This window comes from Chroicocephalus ridibundus, chromosome 6, assembly GCF_963924245.1.
Source record: "Chroicocephalus ridibundus chromosome 6, bChrRid1.1, whole genome shotgun sequence".
In the NCBI taxonomy this organism is placed as follows: Eukaryota; Metazoa; Chordata; class Aves; order Charadriiformes; family Laridae; genus Chroicocephalus; species Chroicocephalus ridibundus.
In genome coordinates this window covers 21,318,340-21,339,122 of record NC_086289.1, presented here as the reverse complement: position 1 = coordinate 21,339,122, position 20,783 = coordinate 21,318,340, and the positions used below count along the sequence as shown (strand labels likewise).

Sequence of the window (20,783 nt, the reverse complement as noted above, 5' to 3'; positions counted from 1 at the left end):
AATTGATATTTAAAATCAGTTAAATATCAATTATGCTTCAGAGATTCTTACAAAACAAAGCCAAACCAAATTTGTGCAAAATTTGGATACCACATAGATCTGCTAAGCTTAGCATACACATGGACTATGTACTGTGCCGTGGTACATTTTCTCCATATGCTTTTGTCATCAAGTACGTAGTACTATTCTTTGTGGACACTGCTCACTGTTTAACAGCCAGCGAGAGCAGGAATCCAGATGCTGGACCACAATTAGATTTACTAAACGTACTGTAGGAGAACTGGTCTCTGAAATTCCATGCTCAGAGAAAAGAACGAGACAGAGCATCAGGGCTCCATCAACGATGGCTGATACGGCTGAAGATCTGACAGGAGAGCACTGGAGGAGACCCTCAAAGCATTCATAGTGCCGTTGTAATCCCACTGCTATGATAATCCTGTCACTCCCAGGGAAATTCTTAATTGCACCCAGTGAATGTTTCTCGGTAGAGGCCTTACTGTCACCATAACCACTTCCAGAAAGGAGTTATTTGGCCAGTGCAGAAAGGACTATCTCCCCACGCATCTGTACCCCCTTGAAACAGGTTGTCTCCATGGAGTCCAGCTGCCTTATGTAATAAACTGCAGAGAAAACAGGAGAGTCCCCCAGTGCCTTCCCGTAAGGGGAGCACATGCTGTGGACAGAGAATGGGAGCAAGCCCTCTTATCGCTCCGTGGGCAGTAGGACAGCTTCATGCCGTATCAGCTACTGTTTCTTTACTCCATTCCCTATAAAGAGCAAACAGGGGCTGGTCCACTGGTTGCTAGAGTCAATGCAAACTTACTGATATGAACAGAAACAGCCAGTCTGACCGGCACATGACTAGCGATTACCGGGACTACAGTACTTCCACGTTGCTTCCCAGCAGCAAGTGCCCCATGTATAGAGGAATTTCCACCCTTATGCACCCTTACACAAAGACTGCTTGCGCATTTTGCAAATGCCTTAGCGGCTCAGGATCCTCACAGAGACTCTCCACAGATACACGTTCAGTAGTGCCCATTGTACTGTGAAATGAAACGTGGCCAGATTCAAACCATCCAGTTCAGGCACCGGTACTCCTTTCAGCAAGCTGCTGAACCAAGCATACAAGACCCACCTGGATGAGGGAACAGGCATCTGCATCTTTGGCTTACGGCAGCTGTTCTCGCTCCAGGCTAGCTCCAGTATTGTCCCTATCCTGCAGTCCAGACAGCTACTGCATGGCACCTCCAGCCCCACCACGTCTCCTGGCTTACACTCAGTGGCTGCTGTGTGCCTCTAAGTCCCAGCTACGTGAACTGGTGCAGGGCTGGAACCACCTGAGCGCTGCTCCCACACCTCTTTGTTGATAGTGAACATTTTCACCCTGCGGTTTGGAGAGGATATGGAAAGAATTTGCGTGTAACAGCACCCTAGGGCAGCACCATTCACCTCATCAAAATTGGCCAGAACCTTGATACAGCAGTTCATCCTAAAAATCTGTCAAGAAGGTGCCACAGCAAAATATTGGTGGTTAGGTCATTTCCCGATCCCTGGGAGAGAGCCCTGAGCACAGGCACGGTGCTGCGGCTCTTCTCTGCTGACTTTAAGAAGAGAACATTGTGCTAATGTGCTACTTCGCAGGCTCTTCCCGAATGCCTGAATTGAGAGAAGAAAAGTGACGTAGCGCATCTTTAAATGTTTGGAAGGTGTGGAGATAAGGCTGGCTGAGGAAAGCTGCAAGCTGAGGGTGGACGAGAACAGCTTCATGAATCAAAATACCCCTCAGTACAAGGACTATCTGTTTCCTAGTAGCTTTCCTCCCCTTTCCTTAATGCTTTGAACAGCAGAACAAACAAACATATGATAAATAAATTAAGGAAGAAACAGAACTGAACAGGCCAGCTAAATAAATCATTTCAGCTTTTCTGGCTCCAGTGAGTTAGGAAGCTTCTACTTCCTAAGGAGCTGGCAAGAGGCTCAAGATCTGTGTGGGCTGCTGCCTTCTCAGCTGGAAGCACAGACTTCACGTCCCCTTCCCTAACCAGATCAGAAAGGTCATCTCCTCCTGAGGCATCTGGGTAAAAGCAAAATGCTGGGATATGGGGAGCTGGTTCAAACTAGCTGGTAAATAAAGCTCCTGAAAAGTAGGCTGGGAAAAATCAGTAATGCAAAATAAGAAGCAACTCAGGGATGCCATGAAGAAAGAACCAGTAACTACAGACAACTCTCCAGCTTACACTATTCATTACACAGATCCCAGTTTTATGCTTCTCAGCATCTTAAGACATGAGAAATGCCAAAATACTGTAGAAAGACTTTAAATATTCCTGCTTCTGCTTTGATTATTTCTTAAATGATGAAAGATGTCAGCCACGCGCTGGAAGTAGATGGGCACATCTGTAATGGCTGGTACCAGAAAAAATGAACAGAATACAGTACAAACAGAAAACTATTTCCACATTTAGTTTAGTTGATAAGAGCTTGTACTTATTTTGATGCTGAAATGTTTGATTTCTGTTGCCATACTACATGAGTACAGATGAAAACATGTCTTTTCCTACTTCCACACTTTTAGAAGGGCCCCAGAATAGCATTAACCAAGGGACTACTTAAGTAGTTGACCATAGCTTAAAACCCACTTTAAGTAAAGACTGACATGAGTCTTGGAAATACTCTGTTTGTGTATTTTCCCAATGCAAGAAAAAAAATTGCAACTCTGATTTTTGCCTTGTTTTTTCCCAAGAAAGGCCTAGGAAAAATAATTGAAAACGGAACTTAGGCAAATCCTTCTTTTCCTCTACTTCCAACTTTCTCAGTGCTCTTACCTTTCTGAGTTCTTTGCATGAGTAACAGTGTCCCTCTTCCCCTTTCACAATTTAAGGACTTGTAGCCTGTATTCCTCTAAAATAAGATTTCATTATCAACCTGTGATGGAATGGAAAAATCGAGAAAACTGATACTGGAAACCCTTTCATACGTATGAGGCAAAATTCTCTTTGAACCCTAAAGAAATCTTGCCTCGGCAAAGAGAACAGGATTAGGCTCCGTTCTTGTGTTTTGTCCCTTTGCTTTAGTGCGCTTCCACTCCAGTAGACACTTGCGTGCAGCATGGGTGCATGCCGTGCTTCAGATAGCTTCAGAGCTCTTTCCTGAAGTTGCTATTCCTCTCAAGCATCTGTAGAATTTCTGTATTTATGTAACAGCAGAGGGAGCCAGAAGTTCGAAGTCGGACCATAACCATAAGGCAGAATTCATTGGCCAAGCTGAAGGGAGGGAGGGAAGGAGGGGGAGAGGGAGAGAGATGCCATCCAAATTACCTACAGAAACAGTGAGGAGAGCTTCTCTTCTGGATTGCTAAGACACAGAGGACCTTACTTTGCTGCTACAACATTCCTTCTTTCTTCCAAGATAGAAATGTGCAGCAAGAGCAGGGATTTTCTCAATCAGTAACAGGTAAGAATTTTCTAAATTATCTATTTCAGACTGATAAGAGCTCAGATCTCTTTATTGAAATGATCACTTTTTATTGTAAAAATGTATTCAACTTTCATTTGTGTGACTAACAGCTGATGCCATCATTGCTGATTCCCTTTCTGCTCAAAGCTTCCTCTGCTTTGGATAATGACTGATTTCTGATCAGAAAACGTGAAGTAAGGATTCACCTGAAACTTTGTGTAAGATCTGAGGCAAGAGTTGTGTATGAGAAACTTTTAAGGGAGAGTTACTGAGTAGTGGCTAAATTAATATAATTTAAAGAAACAAGTTTTAGAAGAGCTTAAGAATACGGATTACAAACAGTTCAGCTTTGATTATTCATTTAGTTAAGGGTTAGGGTAAACAGGAGATAATGGAAAGCATTCAATTAGCCCTCAAAGTCTAAAATTGATCTACTGATATTGACAGGGACATGAAATTTAAATTCAAGAGAAGCCGTGGACTGAAAGGCTTTGTGCGTTTTCAGTTCCTAAAAGTAAAGAGTTCTTGCACCATCCTTCATTTCCATGAAAATAATGTAGATTTCTTTATGGTTTTAGAACAATACAGAAACAAGGGCAGAAATATTAAGTTAACTTGATCCAAAGTCCACTATAATCAATGCACTCTGAATCCAGTCACAAGGCAAGGAAAACAGTAATAAATACTTTGTTCTCTTTGTATGCTTTTTAAGCTTTTGTCCATCTCTGTCAAGAGAGAGACTTGTCTACTTCTCTAGACCTGTACAGCGCAAAGCACAAGAGGACCTGGTCTCAATTAGTTTTTCAATACCACCATAATAAACATTAATGTAATTATTAATGGTAATAATTTAGCAAGAAGGGTTATAAAAAGAAGGGAGGCCTTTGCTGTTTACCATTCAGCTTTGATTAAGGTTGTGCAAACAATGACTTTTATCAGTCAGCGCCTGAACCAAAACATTAAACGTATAGTTTTGAAAGACTGGATGTTCTTGAGGAAAAGAAGGCATTTTCAGATAAAAAAAACCAACAACAATGATTTTGGTATGAATGGAACATTTTTTTTCATTAGAAGCAAAATAATCATAATCAATTTCTGAGCTTTTCACTAGCAAACCAAAGGGCTTGAACCACTGTACAGGAGATGATGATACCAAAGCTGGTATTTAACCTAATGGAGTCCAATATCTATCTGGGCTCTCCCTCCTCCATCTGGCTCAGAGAAAGCATTTGAATGGACATCTTTCAGCTTCATGAAACGTTCACGGAGTATGGGTATGCTGAACCAGCGTTTTCCACCAAAGTAGGTGACTATGTTTGACAAATAGATCCAGTCCGACTTGTCATGAAAGGCGCAACCCTTGTATCTACTGAGCAGAGCTTTGCAACCTTTCAGGGTGCAAGAGGGAGGTGGAAGCTTCTTGAGAGTTCTTTGGGGTTCAGGTGTGCTCCTTGCCACCTTGTGGTGTGACAGAAAGCCTTCCTGGTTACTACTGGAAAACACTTACCTCCTGGTTCCCAAGACTCAGTCCTCACCCAACCCATGCAGTTTCTGGCAGTAGACATCACGTCAGTCTCCAGATATCCTAACCGGCTGTCTGCTAAGGTGCCCATTACAATGATTTATGGATTCCCCACCTCCTTTGGTAAAGATCACCTTTGTAAAAATATCATTTTTTTTTTTTTCCTCTTAGGTACATGACGTCACAATGGCCTTTACTCTTAAAAAAATCAGGGACTAACTACCATTTCTCCAGTCTGCTGAGCTCCTAGTCACATTTTGCCTTTGTGAGTTGGGTGTGTGTCTTTGGAAAGGCTGTTATGAATTTAAACAGAAAATAAAAAGTTGGAGTAGGCGCTTTTGCAAACCTTCTTGGATTTCTGCAGGATAGAGAAGGTTAACTCATAGTATAAGTTCATACCCTCTGAAAGGTTTCCTTCTGAAAAGGTGTAAATGTGAGAAGAGGGAAAACATTCACTTGGTATTTATACCATCTCCCAATGTTACAGACTTGTATCATTAATACACACAACTCATTCTATACACTGATTATGCAGGTTTTAGAAGTTTTTATTTCAATGACCTAAGATAGTTGCTCCCAATATTTTTGCAACACAGAGTTAAACAAAGATGAACCCACCATTAAATTTCATGGTACCAAATCCCCTATGGATTTAACATTGCTGTGGGATGTCTGCACATACTCGGTGGCAGGTTTCCTCTTCCAGATAAGTGTTGCCTTCCTGGGAACCTGTAATGATAGCCAAGTGATTTTTAACCTTTCTCTAGGATACAAGGCTAAACAGGGCAGATCTATTTAACTGAGATAACATCACTGTGAGCAAAAAGGGGATATCACTGTTAGTCAGTCACCACCATCTCAATACCTGCAATGTGAATTTCAGAGTTCTGTTAAACTTTTCCACTGCTCCTTTGTTTCTAGTTTATAAGAGGCAGACGATAGCTGCTTTAATCCAGATAATTGCCATAACTCTTCAAATAAATAATACAATCGCTTCATGTCTTTAGGAATCACTTCTCTCAGGAAGTCTTATGGACTGAAAGCAACAAACACGGCTTGAGCAACTGGTTAAGTTCTGAGCCAGATAAGCAATTTCCTCTGAGTACCAGATCATGAAGCCAAACACTGCAAACATTTATTTTCTTCAACTTTTGTCTGATGTGGATGTTGATCCACACTGCCCATCACAACTATGGAGACTGGTTTTTGATTACAGGGATCGAGATTAGCTTTGCAAGAATGACCTAGCTTTTCCCAGAGAGCATAGCATCAGCTGTATTCCATTGCTTTTTCATGCCTCTAGGAAAAGTTTTTATTAGGGTTTTCATGGGATGTCTTCAAGCCCAGAAGTCTCTCAAAACAGCAGCAATGCATTAACTGCTTGGGGCCACTTATTTTCTAGCAGTATCCCTGGAACCCACTAAGGGTTTAATTTCCTTCCTTGTCCCTGGGAGTTCTGCAGAATTCCCTTTCCTTTGAGGATTTTTTCCAGGAAATACAGGATAGCCGCCTGGGGCAAGGCTTTCAAGCTGGCTAGTGATGGTTTCCTTTTTTTGAGGCAACCTGAGTGACATTTATTAGTTTAGAAGGCTGTGTTGTTCAGCAAGACAAACCCTTCAAACCTTGCCGGCCCTCCTTCCTTCTTTCCAACACAGATGGCAGAGTGATGAATGTCTATAAAAGATTTAAGTGGTGAATGTAACTTACACTAAGATTAAATCTGAAAGTTCCTTCTCTTTTTCCTTCTGTATCCTGTTAATTTGCTGCAGACTTTCGTGAGACTCTCTTTTTAGAGAAACTATCTCATGCTGCATCAGTTAGAGAAGAAAACCCTTCCTTTTGGGCATGTTAGCTTTTGTTACTGACCTCTTTCCTGAAGTTCATTAAGGGTTCTGAACAGGATTACTCTTTCCTCTTTAAAAACAAACAAGCAAACAAAACCCAATCCAACTTTTCCCCCACTCCATCAGCAAACTGATTTAGGAGGTATGCTTCTTACTCCTACAAGCTAAGTATGTATTGCTTCACTTTCTGGAAACAAAAGCTGGGGTTTTTAACCCATGAATTTTTTCTATATTTTACTGGGTAATTGACAAACCTTCAATACAGTGAGGGGACTAACACCCTTTTCTCCAGTGCATTGGTGATTCAGTATATTAGCTAACTTTTGGTTCAAATATCTAAGCAGAATGTGTACATCACACTTACAACTGGCTCTTAATTTAGACTAAACTGAATGGCAGCCAAACACCTTCAGATAACACAGCATTTGGCAGTGCCTGACCTTGAGAATCTGCCATCCAAGGATACCATAAAAGGCTACATAAGGTCACTGCAACATTTATTTTTCTATTTTTCTAGAACTGCTTTTTACACTATAGTTGCAGCAATAAGAGATACAGAAAACTATGGACCTAGGTGATCTAGGCTCTGACTTTTCCTAAGACATCAGGTCAGCAGGCAGTTTTAGGTACTGCATAGTGCACCGCAGGTTCTCTTGAGACACTGGCCAACTCATGTCTCACCTGCCTCTCTCAGTCCCCTTATCTGTGATGAGGGTGACAATTCCTCATTTACCTCTGGGCCGTACCATGAGAAGGAAAACCCAGGAGGTGCTTGACAGTCACCTTGTGGGAGACACCATGGAATGCAAGGTGTTAAAAGAAAGGGAGCTCCTAACCCAACAAGACGTACTGCGAAGCCTCCAGAGACGCTCTTTATCCTCACCACGTTTCCATCTGTGACACTCACAGCCATGCTCTGCCCCTGGCATTCCTCTTGGGAATGTGCTTCTTAGAGCTGTGGGATCTGACTTCTGCTTTTCGGGTGGCTCCACTACTTTCTCTTTGTACTTCAACATTATTAGATCTCCTCACTGATGCCTCAGCATGTCCAAAAGTGTCTGGGACCCTTGAGAGAGCTTACTCTGTGGGGCACAGATGTTTGTAATAACTCAGCACACATTTTTCAAGCAACAAAAGAGAACCATGTGTTTGTTGTCGAGGATACTGTAGCTAAGGACACTAGGCTGGTACTCTAGTAAAAAGCTCATCTGTTCATTTACAGCGGAGTCTGTTTGTCCTGTCCAAATGCCAAAACTGAACTCTTTTTACTGGTATCACATAATATTGCAGGCTGATGATCCCTTTGCTCTGTTTCACATGCAGTAACTCCACTGGCCAGCAGTCATTCAAAGCTAACGGAGTGGTTGATGGTTTTTTATTCTATATCCATTTTAACGCTGACAGACTCTTCCCTGCACCAGCCCTCCCCATATGTGACTGTGCAATCCACACATCATCATTGCCTCTTCTTTTAGTTCCAGAAAATATATCAATCAGTTCACACGAGTTGAGCAACACCACAAAAGTGAGTGAGCAGAGAGAGTCATATCTATGCCCACAGTTTGGAAAGTTTCCTTTGCCCTCTTTAATGAAGATTTAAACTACAGAGGAAGTGAGAGAACAAGAGAAAGAAAATGTTACTATATTTTACTCCTGTGACTGTTTAACTATCTCAGATAATAGATACAGATAGATATAGATAAGACTGTACTGATTTTTGCTAATCAAGCAGAACAACAATCCCAAACCACCTTTTCATTTACTATACACTATTGCTTCTGTTAGTTCCTGAAAGGCAACATCTCAAGAAGCACACAATACAATTCATAAGGAGAAAGACAAGGCAAACAAAAAGTTGTAGCACAGTGGATGCTTTTTTGTACAGTACTGGTTACTTCTGTGCATACAGTTGTTCAGCAGTAAATGCTACTCAAAGTGATAAGCTCACTATACCATTTTATTTATGTATCCATATCACTTATTTTTCTGAAGCTCCTAAGTTTTTCACAACTCCACAAACTTGTTTGAGTGGCATTTTATTGCTGAGGAGAGGGTCACACAATGGGTAAATAGTGTCGTTCCCCAAGCATTTATTTACTTTTCACTTTACAAGCCTTTGTACAGCATGTAACTGCCTCTGGCCTGAGGAGAACTCCCAGCAGAGTCAGATTTTTTTTCTTTGATTCCTGAACATAGAGGATTTGGACTCCAGACCCGGGATCATAAAGCAGGCTTTGCTATGGGAGGATCACAAGAGCCTCCAAGGAGCCACTCCAGGTAGTCCAAGCAATCCTATGGCTGAGATTTCCAAAAGCATGCAGCCTCAATTAACTGTGGGTTGGGCTCCCTGAGACCCCACTGAAAACCCCAGCTCAGGGTTTGCAGCAGTGGCTAAGAAGCAGACCCATCTGCCTGTGCAAAAGCAGTATCCACGAGATAGCACATACTAATACAACACTTGAATTCTCTTGGTTAAAAAAAGCAAAGTTATGCTGAGGAAGAATCAGTAATAAGCTGCTTATAAGGAAGTAAGAGAGATTGCCAAAATCACCCACTCTTAAGGCCAAAATCCAGAGACTGGACTATATTTCCGATAAAACCTGTTATGGCCACACTGGGCACCCAGGGGGAGACATCAATGTCTCATGGGTGCCAGAGTTCACCCAGAAAGGGGAAGCAGGGAATTTGGACTGCAATTCCCATGACCTATCACAGCTATGTTGAAGCTGAAAAATGTCAAAAGGTTTTTGAATTCTTCTAGACTTTTTCAAAATTATCCCATGTTATCCCTCCTGAGGTTATGAGCCTGAATTTTTGCACAGTAATTGTCTCAAGAAAATGTGGGTTCTGGCTGCAGCCACAAATGTGTGCCAGAGATTAATTTACACAAGATATTTTAGTGTTGGCTTTATGCATCTAATATGTCTTGTTTTTCACATCAATATTTAGCTTGATTGAAGGTAAATGCAGCCCCACAATGTGTCTTCTGCTCAGTTTTGTATCAGAACCTTGCAAAACCAGAATTACACACAATTTTTACCCCCAAGCGTGCTTAGATCCAGCTTTCTTGAAGCACCACTGTGTTGTATGAGTGAAATCAAAACACTGCACTGAGTTAAATTATGAAGTTAAGATGTTCTTAAATCCATGGGATAACCTCACAACCAGTAAACAGAGTTGGCAATTGGCTTAGCAAATGGTTCCATTTTATGATCTAATAAACTATATAAAAGGGAGCTAAAAAAGATACACAGAATCATTGGTGTTTTCTTCCCTGCCTCCTCCAGTCCACTTTTGACTATTTCTTGTGGCATTACTAAGTGATCTTTTTTCCCTTCCTTTGCAGATATACCCAGATCTTCACAGCCAAAGAGAAGAGTTAAAACAGTTTTTAGGTTTGCCCCAGGAGACACAGGTTCTGTTTGACTATCACCGATTTGGATAAACATTTTGGGGTTCAGGATGAATAAGACAAGAGCTGTTAATGACGGTTTTCCTTTCCTGAACAGTAAGAACTGGAGCTCTAATCGAAGCTTCTCTGCGCACATTTCTAATCAGTGCAGGAACATCACTGACCTTACTGTCTTTCTGGCCACCTCTTACAGCTTGGAAACTGTCCTAGGCATTGTGGGAAACATCTGTCTAATTGCTGTCATCGCCAGGCAGAAGGAAAAGGCCAACGTCACCAACATCTTAATTTCCAACTTAATAATTTCAGACTTGTTTATGTGTCTTGTCTGTCTGCCTTTCACCGTTGTTTACACCATGATGGACTACTGGATATTTGGGGAAGTCATGTGCAAAATGACGTCTTTCACTCAGTGCACTTCTGTGACAGTATCAATTCTTTCCCTTGTCCTTATTGCTCTGGAAAGACACCAGCTCATCATAAACCCAACTGGATGGAGGCCAAGTATCTCCCAAGCCTACCTAGGAATTGGAGTAATTTGGATTTTAGCAAGTCTCATGTCCCTGCCCTTTTTGACCACATCCGTCTTGTCTAATGATTTGTATGAGCAGCTCTCACACATAATGAATTTTTCCACTGACAAGGCCATATGCATCGATTCGTGGCCTTCTGAGCAACACAGACTTATCTACACTACCACTTTACTGCTCTTGCAATATTGCATCCCACTGTTCTTCATTATACTTTGCTACCTACGTATCTACTTACGTCTACAGAAAAGAAAGGACATGTTTGAGAAGAGCGAATACAGCAACCGAGCAGTTCAGCTGAGAAGGATAAATATTTTGTTAGCATCAATGGTTGCTGCTTTTGCTGTTTGCTGGCTACCACTGCATGTTTTCAACACTATTGTGGACTGGAATTACAAAATCATTTCACCTTGCCACCACAATCTGATCTTCTCATTGTGCCACCTGGTAGCTATGGCTTCCACCTGTGTCAACCCTGTTATCTATGGTTTCCTAAACAGCAACTTCAAAAAAGAAGTGAAGTCACTGATTCTGAGCTGCCAGCATAGTTCAGTAAATGCATCAACGGAAGAATATGATCATTTACCTTTATCCACCATGCAGACTGAAATCTCCAAGGGCTCACTGATGTTGAACTGCAGACATAATTCTATCTAGCTAGCAGAAAACATTTCAGAGGGGTGCACTGACACCACACACCAGTTATTACCTGTAGGTATCAAAAGCAACTGGTGATGCCATAGCTGGGACGTGAACAGGAACCCATTACTGCCTGATTTTTGGAAGAACAGGCAAAGGAAGGTCGTAAATGCATACAGTAGCTCCTCTGGTGCACAAGTTGTTCGTGCCGTTGAGATGCTGTCGCCACTGGGGAGACTGGGCTGATGTGTACACGACTGCTCTAACAGATCAGTAACTGAGCTGTGGCTGCATGTAGACTGACATGGGGTTCCTCAGCTGAGCTCACACGGCTGTGGTAGAAACCCAGACTTCCAATTGCAGCACTGCAGGCTGCCAAAAGTTGCATTAGAGAAGACTCTCTCAGTTTTTCAGTATTACTAAAACTTTTATGCACAGCTGACACACCGGTGGAACAGATATGTAAATACGTAAATTTTTGTGCTTTACCAACTCTCACAGCCCACTAGGTAATAGCAAACTTTCAGCAGGTCTAGTTCACATCAAACAACTGGGTGCTTGTATGAAACTTCTCAGTCATATAGGCTTGTGAATAGCCATTGCCTCTGCAAGTGGGGACACAGGACAATGACCCTAGTATGTAAAGAAGACAGTTACATATTGAGGGATGATGGCAAATGAAAAGTGTTTGTCAGTGGATGGAACTCTTAAAAGGCATTGAGATCAAGCTGAGCACTATTTTTAAGCAAATGAAAAACAGTTGTAGATCTACACAGAAACTAGCCTGGTTGACTTTTTAATTCCTGCTGCTGTCAGTCACAAAGCTCTGCAATGCTAGAACTGCATGCCATGATGGTACAAGGCGGTTGGATTACTGCAGTTATTCAAGGTCTTGGTAGCAAGATGTCACTTCTGCTTCAGCAGCTTCTTGGCATCTCATTCAGAAGGTCAGAATGGGCATGAAAACACGATTATAGAAACCATGTCAGAATGGGTATGCTCCCAAAGAAATAAGGATATGCATGGATGCTTTCAGTTTCCCATTAAAATAAAACCAGATGTCAGATACCAGTCCCACTTATTGGCATCATCAACAGAGAAGGAGCTGAAATTCCAACTAATAAGGAGAAGGCCAGTGAAAATACACAAGTGGCATCCAGATCAGGTGGAGACACATACCTTGAAGCCAAGATACATGTAAATACATAGTATTGTCTGTTGCTCTACTAAAGTGAGGATCATGCTTTTTCACATCTATAGTATTTTTAAGCTTTGTCCACAAAACATACAAACCATAAACTCATTTTAACCTCTGGAGCCAGAGACATTGCTCAGTGACTACTGAGGAACCAAGAAGCAGATATGTCCAAGCAGCCCATACCGAGGAACGGATTAAAAAAAAAAAACAAGGCAGCAAGCCTAAAAAGGAGACCAAGCAGGTCGATGCTAAAGAAATATGGAAATATTCTGATCTGAGTTGTTAAATTAACATTTGCAGAAGATTGGACTAGGTGACCACCTGAGGTAATTTCCAACCTGAATTATGCTATGATAAACAGGCGCTACTCATTGTAGTCAACTGGTTTGCACTGAGTTAAAGCTATCCAACCTATAGTTATGGAGACAGCTGGAAGCTCTCTGATTAGATAGATGGGAAAATAATTGAGGAAAAAATTCTTCCCGTGCTGTGGTCTGACAATAGGGATATCGGACAGAGTATCTGAAAGCAAGAGCAAAACCTTACACTGTAAGGTAGCAAGAGCTATCAACAAGTATGAGATCATATCCTCAGCTGGCAGAAATAAGATGGGTGCACAGAAACCGGTGGTAAAACTTCAAGTTTGGACTTGAATTCTTGGGTGCAGAAATTTGAAATTTGCTACTGTAACTGAAAACAGAGCTGATACAACCATGCGATGCTGAGTAGTACAAAATACAGTAATTCCTCCTCATCAACTTGATTTATAGCAAAACTGTGTTGTATTATTAGAGGACTTAAGTACTGCTTAAGCTTTGTAGTGTTTTTGCATTTAGGTTCAATGTCATCCAAGTAGCCTTGAGTAATTTTGCCCGTTTCCTGCATTTGTTATAATTCCAACATTTAATTAACTAAGATGCATGTCAAGCTATTGTAAGAATACTCCGCTAAACTTGAACATAGAAGGTTATCTGATTTATGATCTTAAGTATACAACTTTTCAAGCACTGGTATCTTAAATGGAATCACAATTACCTTTAGAATTTGTACTTGCATTGTCACTTTTTGATAGAGCGCTTGCAGTATGTCAGAGACCTGCCGCTGCAGCTGTGCATTTGTGCTGTGCATCAGGTCCCAGTTTTTCCTGCAGAAGGGAGAAGTATCAGTGGGGCCTGACTCTTTGGTTTACCTGTAATTCATGTGGCCATGTGTATCCACGATCACAAGTAAATACGTAAAGCAAGCAGATCCAACTTTACAACCGTTTGTGTCTGTCTGGGTTACTGTGTCTTCCTCTAGTGAGTAAAGGAAGTGTCAAGTTTGGAGTCAAGCACTGTTTATTGCTAACAGACTTTGGATAAACTAAAGGATTTAAACACTGAGAGTCACCAAACCGCACCCATCCATCAAACTGCAAAAATGCACATCCTCAAAACTCCCAACCAGCTGCTGCCTATCCATCTACTTACATACCATCCTGAGGTACATGTTTTTCAAACTCTAAAGTTCCCTATGTAACTAAATAAACTTTAGAGTAAACCCAGAAAAAAAAAAATCCAAGTTCCAAAGGGCTAAATACCTATGCCACATGTAAGCCCAGAGGATATTATGCTGTTATTTTTTAAGAACTGCTCTAACAACGGTTCCCTTTGAAGGCAAAGGCACAAGGCTGGATGCAGTTATGCCTCCATAGTTGAAAGAGCCATTTTATTTGTCACTTTGAGGGTTTGATGCAATCAAGGGGGGGCTATGGCTCTTTAGGCCCAGCAGAGGGTAACAGAACAGGAAGAGCTTACATACATCTTACACATCTGTAAATAACAAGTAAGGTTCATATCTAAGAAGGATCAAGCATTTTGGTGTTCATTGTATACAGTGATGCTTTTGAGTATGCTCTCTACAAAGTTCTGCTACTGAGTTACAAAGGCAACGTTGGGGAAACATGCAGGAGTCGTGTAAATAATGATTCATACAATTCTAAGAACTTACCCTGCCTTTTTTTTTTTTTAAAAAAGAAAAAAGCTTTTTATAATCCTGCCTCTTGTGACATGTTGGAAGAATATCGTAAGGTTTGCAGAGAAGGAAAACAACTTATTGCTGTGGTATAAGTGGCATTCTATGGGGAGTTTAATAACAACAAATAAAATAATATTGCCTGTGTTACTTCACTCTGTGCCCGCTTCTGTAAAATGCATAGTACTATTCACAGTATAAAGTAATAAGATCTAGTTCTCAACTAGTGCTTATCAAGAGAAAACAAGTTATCCTGTGTGATAAGAGCCATTGATGTAAGAAGGATTAATAGCTTGAGGCATTATTCCTAAGGGCAATGGTGCAGCACAGCCAGCTGAGGAGGAGAGGACAGGCTAAGTATCCAAAATTCAGTGGAGGACATTTGAATATTCTGATGCCAGGACTCAGCGCGCATTCACAGACTTCCCAGATTGCACAGAGAACTGGGTCCTACACAACATACTGTCCTGAACCCGGACCAGAATCCAAAGCAGAAAGCAACTGAGACTTCTGAGAAGATGAAAACCAATGTGGGACAGATATCAAAATTTTAATCAAACCTCAGAAATGCTTTGACTGGGTTAAAAGAATTGGTAAATTTCTGTGACCTGGGTTACCCTCCTTAACAGATGTAAACCAAGGTACTAGAGGGGACACCAGGTTGCGCTATAACCAGGCTACGTTCATTGCATTGACACACACAAGGAGGGAGTGCAATGGCAGTATCTGCTACCTGTCTGGCATGATGTCGTATGGCATAAGTGTGGTGTAATCATCAGCAGCGGTTGGTAGTGACGTTGTGACAGCAGTCAGGGTCTGCTCTGTAGTTTGCTATTTGCAAATGCAGTACATGCACGCACACATATGAAGCATGACAGTCCAACAGCGCTGTAAATTAAGACATCATATGTTAAGGACCTCTTAAGGGATTCTTTTACATTGACCCTTCTCACAACATCACCTAATGTTTCATTACAGGGCATTCTCTTCAAATTTCTAATTCATGAAATACTGGCCTGATTTTCAGGACTGATGCCTGATTCTGCAGGCCAGTATTGATTTCAATTGAAATCGGTGTTGCTTAGCGCCATGGCTAATGGGGGTTTATATTCTATGAGCACCAACATCCACATAGCTTTTATGACCTTCCCTCACTTTCTCAGTTTGCTTTACAGAAGCACTTCTTTGAACTCAGGAAGTCATAAGTAGAATAAGCCTGAGATTTATACTTTTGTATAATGCTTTTTCCTGCCAGACAATGCTCATTAGGCCTTAGTCAGAATTGTTTTGTTGTCCTTCCAATAAATTCTTAGTAAACATGAAGCCCCGTAGCAGTGCAGAGATTATACAAAGGAAACCTGGGATGAAACTGAATTCCAGAAATTTTTTTTTTTTTTTAGAACTTAAAGTGATGAGACCCTACCACCCATTTATTAAAAATTCTCAGTTAAATAGTGCTATAGTATTCACCCCATATGATAGAAAATACTTTGTTCAATAGCAACTATAATACAGACTGCCACCCATAACACTAAAAAAATATAGTCATGATACACTAAATATAGCACTGCATGTTTTTTTCCTACCTATTGGCAAAATACAATGTGTTATGCTAGACTTGGTGAGATAATGATAGTATGAATAAGAATATTTGTAGATTATCAGAAATGCAAATACAGTATCAAGATGCAACTTCTGGTAGTAGAAAGATAGGTTTGGTCAATCAAAAACTATGTTGATGTCCAGACCACAAAACTTGCACTTTAACTCTTAAAAATAAGGCAAAGTTTTGTTCTTAAGGTCACAGGTAAAAAAAATTCTGTCCTTCAAATATAATAATTTTAAATCATTAATTACCGAGTCCCTTATCCAGACTATAGGAATACAAAGCCTCCCTGTTGGCAGCTAGTGGGCAAGTACACTTCATCGTTCATAAATATTTGTCTTGGTTCCATTTTATTACAGGATGACTGCGTGTAGAACGCACTTATCCCATGCTGCACCTGTAGTAAGGTAACGAGCATCGATTCGTCTACTTGATAGGCTTACCTAATGACTAAAAGTAATTACACATGTCAAGTAGGTCTTTCATTTCCAGACAGATTGTAGAAGAGTTCCTGATGCCCTAAAGACCAGTGTAACCACTTTCTGAAACACAGTGCATTCACAGCAGAGAGACAGCCAAAAAATACTGGAAAACTCTGGACTCCTCAGCATGTGTGTTAAACTTGCGGGAATTAATACAGTCAAGCAGAGAGTTTTGTTTAAAGTAAGGGCAAATACACACACTGCTTCAGGAGCACAATATGCACATACCCCCCGGGCCTGTGTTTTGGGAAGGCTCACAGGATTCAGAGACATCAGGAAGCTGGCTGGCACCTCGGATAAGATTTTTTAAAGCTGATTAAGTCACCTGACAGCACCAGGGCCATTTAAAATTCAGCATGTACCTAACCCCATTCATCAGAAATACAGCTACACTGTCACAAATTGTAAAGTGTCCTTTCCTAATAACCCACATTTCCACAAACCAGACCAGGAGCCTCACACGGCACATGACACAACTCACTCAGCTGTCCGCAGCCTCACACCAAGCAAGTTAATCTTCACTAGCAGACCAAAAGATCTGCTATTAAACCTACAAACTGCTAATATAGTTCCTCTCTCAGAAATATCTATGAAACATGGCTCTTAACAGAATGAGTATATTGGCCAAGCATTGCAAGGGGAAGCTCCGTGGCGGTGCAGTTGCGTTCTGTGTCTGGGTGAGTCGCTTACAGACAGCCAGGCAGAGAAGTCCTAAATAAGCAGTATCTTACTATTCGTGGGGAGGAAGCAGGGAATTTGGCTGAAACAAAAGGAAGTGTTTACCTGTATTGAGACCTTGGCAAACAAGAGCCTGATCCAGCACATGCTCAATTCTTTGCACTGCGAAACGAATATACTCCATTCCTGATTTGCAAAGGTTAAGCTTTAAGTGAGGACAATATGAGACTTCATGCTTCAAAACATTTTCACTGATCAGTTTTCCACAAACCGCAGTCTCTTAGAACAATATGCAAAGCATTCCAGGATTAATATATATATGACAAATCATATGTCCATACAATCTCTCAGGATCTGGGTGATGGAACAAGTGTACCCTATGCATTTAAAAAAAAACAACAACATTCATTAAGAGAATCCACTTTTCTATTTTGACAATTTCCAAGCAACAGGTTGCAAGGATGAAAAACCATCTCTCATTCTGCAAACAGGTTGAATGCAGCAAAAAATGTGTTTACTTGAAACTATGTCAGGAATAGAAGTAGCTTGGTTTTAGACTTCCTAGGTTAATGCTTTAGCTTCACTAGAAAGAACATAAAGGAAAAATATAGTACTGATAAACACTGTAAAGCACACAAACGCACTACTGTGACTGGACTATAAGTCAATGGTATGATTTTGTGCAGTACAGAACAGTTAATAGCTTCTCTTAAACAGAATAAGAAGGAACGTGCCTTTATTTCAAGCAGCTTAACTCAGTATCAGTTTTTACAAACAGATTTCACATGAAAGAGGTAGTAGCAGGCATCTGTGTGTACAGAGCATAAGGAACAGATTTAAGACATTAACCTTAATCCTCTTGTAACTAGGAGGTTACGTAAAGTCTTTATTAGTTTTTTTAGACCTGGAAACAAATCAATTGATGCTGCTGTTATGATTCAGCCATCAGCTGGACTGGCTGCATCCATTTTTGTCTCTATAGTCTGTTACTATATTTAGGGAACAAAAACAACCACTGTGATGCTTATTTTAAGTGTACTTATCAGTGGCAATTTCCCATTCTATACTAAGAGCAAATTATGTTTAATATTTCCTTTTATAACTAAATAAAAATTAATGAGAGGTATGGGGCCAGTAAGTAGTACCAGCTTCCAGGAACATGCATTATTCATCAAACTTCTTTTTAAAACAGCATTCATAATATCTGTTCAGGAAAACACTGTCAAGTGTTTTAATAGAGGTTTACAAATCACCACCCTGTTAGGAAAGAATATCTGTGTTGCATCCTCTGTTAACATGCATTTATTGTGAATAACTACCAGCAGCATCTCCCGCAATGAGTTCCAAGCCTCCCAGTGCCATCATGGTACAGAAAAGTGCAGGCAAGCTACGGAGAACTCCATTTCCAGCTGCAGGAGCATGCTGACTTGGACACCACTGGATATTTTCCTACATGCCACAAGCACATGCATGGATATCCGCGTGTATTCCAGGCTGCAGACACACAGCATAGAGCACCTGCTCTTTGCCACATGCAACAGCAACGATGTGCAGGTAATTAAGTCCTGGAAGCAGAATACACTAACAAATTAAATAGGTTTGCACCTTATCTTTCTCTTTTCAGAGCCCTGAAGGCACAGGTAGCTAATTTTGGTTATATACCTGTGCTACGAATACAGGTCTCTGCTGACACAGAAGCTGTGCAGAGAAGCAGGGTCTCACATGCACTGCCCATACATCAGCTGCTCTGCACTCACAGAGTGCAGGGGAAGGGCATCACCTTTGCCCGAGCTGCTGACGCCCATCTAATGGAGCAGGACTTTTGGGGAAGCACAGGCTGAGCAGCGCCTGCCCTGCAAACAGCAGCAGGGACGGGGAAGGTGAACGGCTCATCAGTGGCAACAAGATCAAGGGAGTTCTGGACGTGGCCACAGTAGGATTGCAGGTGGACCAGGGAAGTGGCACAATGCTAAGGTTAGGGATTCTAAAGAATCCCATTTTGGAATACAGATGCCCAAGCTCCATCTAAATCTAACAGCAAATTCAGCTCCCAGGTGACACGCTGAAGTCAGGCAGGGAGTTAGTAACTGAGCAGACATTGAACCCAGTCCTACACCAGCACAGTAATCAACAAGCCGCTTCCATCTTAACTGTACCTGAGTCTCTGAAAACCGCAGCCCCAGCGTCTTCAATCCAGACTAGACCCAAGGAGTAAGAGCGCTGAAAAGGAGATGGGGCTGCACAAGGTGACCTGAATAAGGATGGGCAGTCACACAATTAGAACAATTCCCCTTCTTGGGGAGTCACTTGGTTTTATAATTAACTTAGTTTGAATGAGTTCACCTCTTGCAGGCTCCGCAGTACTAATGAGCCATCCAGCCCCTGGGGAACATGTACCTGTGCAGAACTTGCTGGATATACTTTCATGCAATTTTAATTCTTGTTTGGTTAACTGTTAGACCTCCTCAACTGCACCTAAAGAAAGCACACTTTGTTTTGTATGTTCTGCCTATCCCCATATGAAGAGTACCCAAGAGGTACAGTCAGCTGAAGACAGAAATCTGTTTTTTGTGGTTTTTTTTTTTTGTTTAATTCATTAGCATCAAGTGGCAGCTATTCCTGCTTTCAGTAAGAGATGGTGTAAGTCAGTGTGCAATTATACAATATGTTAGATCAAAACATCATACTGGTCTCTTCTCAGCTTTCTCCCCATCCACTTGTTCTTCATCCCATATGTTGTGACAGTACATCCCCGCAGAGCTGGGAACTGGATAGCTGAACTGACAGGCATTTAAAAATAACTCTCCAAAAAAAATAAACATTCAAAAAAAAAGAAAATTGTTATTTTTAACCTTGTCTTACCATTGATCCAGTTAGTGCTGTGGCCCCATAAATAGTTACATCACCACAAGCAAAGAGACCATGACCTTGCAGCATGGGAAAAAAGCAGAGGAGGGGGAATGTTGGGGACTGGGATTTCTTCATCCAGCTTCACCAAAGTCAATGTTGTGCCTAACTAAAGCCTCAGCCTCCGGATTTGTTCTTTACCCATGCTGAGGGGAGTGGAGTCAGAACCTTCACAGAACTACAGAGCAGCTGAGTTTGGAAGGGATCTCTTGAGGTCATCTTGTCTAACCCCTGATCGCAAAGATGGTCACCATAAGCAAGTTACCCAGGACCATGGCCAGATGGGTTTTGAATATATCCATGACTGGAGACTCCACAACCTCTCTGGGCAACCTTGTTCCAGTGCTTCCACCTTGCACAAGCAAATGTATCCCTGCTTCATCTCACTATCTTAAGCTACAATCTTCATCACATGAAGATTGGCATGTCTGCACCAATTACAATGGGATGTCATTGATCTACATTAACTGGAAGCCTGTCCCCTACTTTGTTTTCT

General features: G+C 41.4%; 2 protein-coding genes across 2 annotated transcripts in view; one reads left to right on the top strand and one right to left on the bottom strand.

Annotated features, from left to right (window-relative positions):
• Positions 1-19,555, bottom strand: part of ELOB (elongin B) — a 30,397-nt gene extending 10,842 nt beyond the window's left edge. The window contains exon 1 of the mRNA XM_063339799.1: positions 19,537-19,555. The gene's annotated coding sequence lies outside the window, so the exon portion shown is untranslated. The remainder of the gene's footprint in view (positions 1-19,536) is intronic.
• Positions 3,321-14,557, top strand: LOC134517939 (neuropeptide Y receptor type 4-2-like). The gene is made up of 2 exons (XM_063339980.1): positions 3,321-3,456; positions 10,172-14,557. Exon 2 carries the CDS (start codon positions 10,288-10,290, stop codon positions 11,419-11,421), a length of 1,134 nt encoding a protein of 377 aa, XP_063196050.1. The 5' UTR covers positions 3,321-3,456; positions 10,172-10,287; the 3' UTR covers positions 11,422-14,557.
• Positions 19,556-20,783: the final 1,228 nt, after the last annotated feature.